This window comes from Salvelinus fontinalis, unplaced genomic scaffold, assembly GCF_029448725.1.
Source record: "Salvelinus fontinalis isolate EN_2023a unplaced genomic scaffold, ASM2944872v1 scaffold_2109, whole genome shotgun sequence".
Taxonomy (NCBI): domain Eukaryota; kingdom Metazoa; phylum Chordata; class Actinopteri; order Salmoniformes; family Salmonidae; genus Salvelinus; species Salvelinus fontinalis.
Window position 1 is genome coordinate 1 of NW_026602318.1, and position 2,500 is coordinate 2,500.

General features: G+C 46.1%; 1 protein-coding gene across 1 annotated transcript in view; it reads right to left on the minus strand.

Moving 5' to 3' along the window:
• Positions 1 to 29: 29 nt before the first annotated feature.
• Positions 30 to 2,500, minus strand: part of LOC129850530 (tether containing UBX domain for GLUT4-like) — a 10,613-nt gene continuing 8,142 nt past the window's right edge. The window contains exons 8-10 of the mRNA XM_055916896.1: positions 1,417 to 1,498; positions 1,179 to 1,245; positions 30 to 876 (exon numbers count right to left, since the gene is read on the minus strand). Of these exons, the coding sequence (XP_055772871.1) occupies positions 611 to 876; positions 1,179 to 1,245; positions 1,417 to 1,498 (415 nt within the window). The 3' untranslated portion in view covers positions 30 to 610. The remainder of the gene's footprint in view (positions 877 to 1,178; positions 1,246 to 1,416; positions 1,499 to 2,500) is intronic.

Genomic DNA, 2,500 nt, shown 5'->3' on the forward strand with positions numbered 1-2,500 from the left:
GACTCCTGGCTGTCCTCGTCCCTCCCCCTGAGGACCTGAGCTCTAGGGCCATGCCTCAGAACTCCTGGCTGTCCCCGTCCCCAGTCATGCTGCCAATCGAGGTTGTTGTTCTGCCTGCGGCTATGGACCCCTGACCTGTTCACCAGACGTGCTGTTTCCACCCTCCCTGTCTCTTCCAGTCACTGTGCTGCTACATCTACATTGCTGATGTAAAAAGGGCTTTATAAATATACTGAACACAAATATAAAACACAACATGTAAAGTATTGGTCCTATGTTTCATGAGCTGAAATAAAATATCCCAAAAATGTTCCATACGCACAAAAACTGTATTTCTCTAAACTGTTTTGCGATAATGTGTTTACATCCCTGTTAGTGAGCATTTCTCCTCTGCCAAGATAATCCATCCACCTGACAGGTGTGGCCTATCAAGAAGCTGATTAAACAGCATGATCATTACACATAAAAGACCACTCTACAATGTGCAGGTTTGTCACACAACACAACGCCACAGAAGTCTCAAGTGGAGGGAGTGTGCTGACTGAAATCCACAGATTGGGGCCTAAAATGTATTTCAATTGACTGATTTTCTTATATGAACTGTAATTCATTAGAATCGTTTAAATTGTTGCATGTAACTTTTATATTTGTGTTCAGTATAAAGTTGATTGAGGAGAGATGGAGCGAGAGAGACGGAGCGAGAGAGAGAGAGAGAGAGAGAGAGAGAGAGAGAGAGAGAGACGGAGCGAGAGAGATGGAGCGAGAGAGAGATGGAGCGAGAGAGAGAGAGACGGAGAGAGTAACGATACTCACACAGGTAGAAGGGTAGTTGGGGGTCCTGCAGGTGGATCTTCACAAAGTGCCTCAGAGCAGCAACTGGACGGACAGTTGAAAATCACCTGGTTATTCCATCACATCAGTTCCAGTTTGCCTCTAATGTCAGATAGATATCAACTACCTGTCTAGAGTCAACACAGAGTTAATAATAACAGGAGACAGAGAGAGGGAGAGAGGAAGAGAGAGAGAGGGATAGATCTACCTGTCTCTAGAGTCAACACAGAGTTACTAATAACAGGAGACAGAGAGAGGGAGAGAGGAAGAGCGAGAGATTGAGGGATAGAGAAAGAGAGGGAGAGAGGAAGAGAGATTGAAGGATAGAGGGAGAGAGAAAGATCTACCTGTCTCTAGAGGTCTGAAGAATCCCTGTAGAACACGTCTGTCAGGGAACTGGACCCTCAGAACTACCTGGACACACACAAACATTATTATATTGCTAATGTTACCGTAGTAACAGATTTAGGACCACTATTGGCATCCACCTCCAGGTTAGTGTTCGATTCCATGTAAATGTAGGAGAAATTCAAGGGTATCTGACACACACACACGGGCGAACACACATCCACCCACACAACTCACTCGGGGGTATCTGTCCATCTTATCCTTCATCTGAGATTCTCTCAGAGCTTTGGTCATCAGAGGAGCCTCCTCTAGTACCCTCCTAAAGGGAGAGAGAGAGGAGGGAGAGAGAGAGGGGAGAGAGAGAGAGGGGAGAGGAGAGAGAGGGGAGAGGAGAGAGGGGAGAGGAGAGAGAGAGGGGAGAGGAGAGAGAGGAGGGGAGAGAGAGAGGGGAGAGGAGAGAGAGAGGGGAGAGGAGAGAGAGAGGGGAGAGGAGAGAGAGGGGAGAGGAGAGGAGAGAGGACATAGAGGGGAGAGGAAATAGAGGGGAGAGGAGAAAGAGAAAGGAGAGAGCGAGAGCGAGATGATTTACAGTTCACTTTTTGACGTGTGTGTGTGTGTGTGTGTGTGTGTGTGTGTGTGTGTGTGTTCACTGTGGTCAATGTAATTCTAGCCTTGATAATCTGTCTAGTGTGGTGTCACACAGAGATTGGGGAGGCAGACATCTCTTTTGAAGAAGACATCGTAAAGAACCAATCAGGCGCACGCACATACCACACAGCAACGTTTCCCAGCATTCCCCACAGTCATTCTCCAAAGCGTCTAATTAAGTCATTGGCATACTGTAATTTGAGTATATATATAAACCCATATAGAAATTCCCTAACTGACTGCTTTCAGACCTTAACCAATAGAAGGTAAAAACTGACCCCAGATCTGCTCTTCTTACTTTTGTTTATACATGACATTGGGTTATCCTAACTAACTAAATCCAGGATGTCAAAACTGATCCCAGATCTGCTCATGACAGGAAGCCTAGCAGTTAAGAGCATTGGGCCAGTAACCGAAAGGTCGCTGGTTTGAATCCCCAAACAGCCTAGATAAGAACATCTGTCAGTGTGCCTTTGAGCAAAGCACTTAACCCTTGTCGCTCCTGTAAGTCTCTCTGGATCAGAGTTTCTGCTAAATGACTCACTAACTGTAAGTCTCTCTGGATCAGAGCGTCTGCTAAATGACTCACTAACTGTAAGTCTCTCTGGATCAGAGCGTCTGCTAAATGACTCACTAACTGTAAGTCTCTCTGGATCAGAGCGTCTGCTAAATG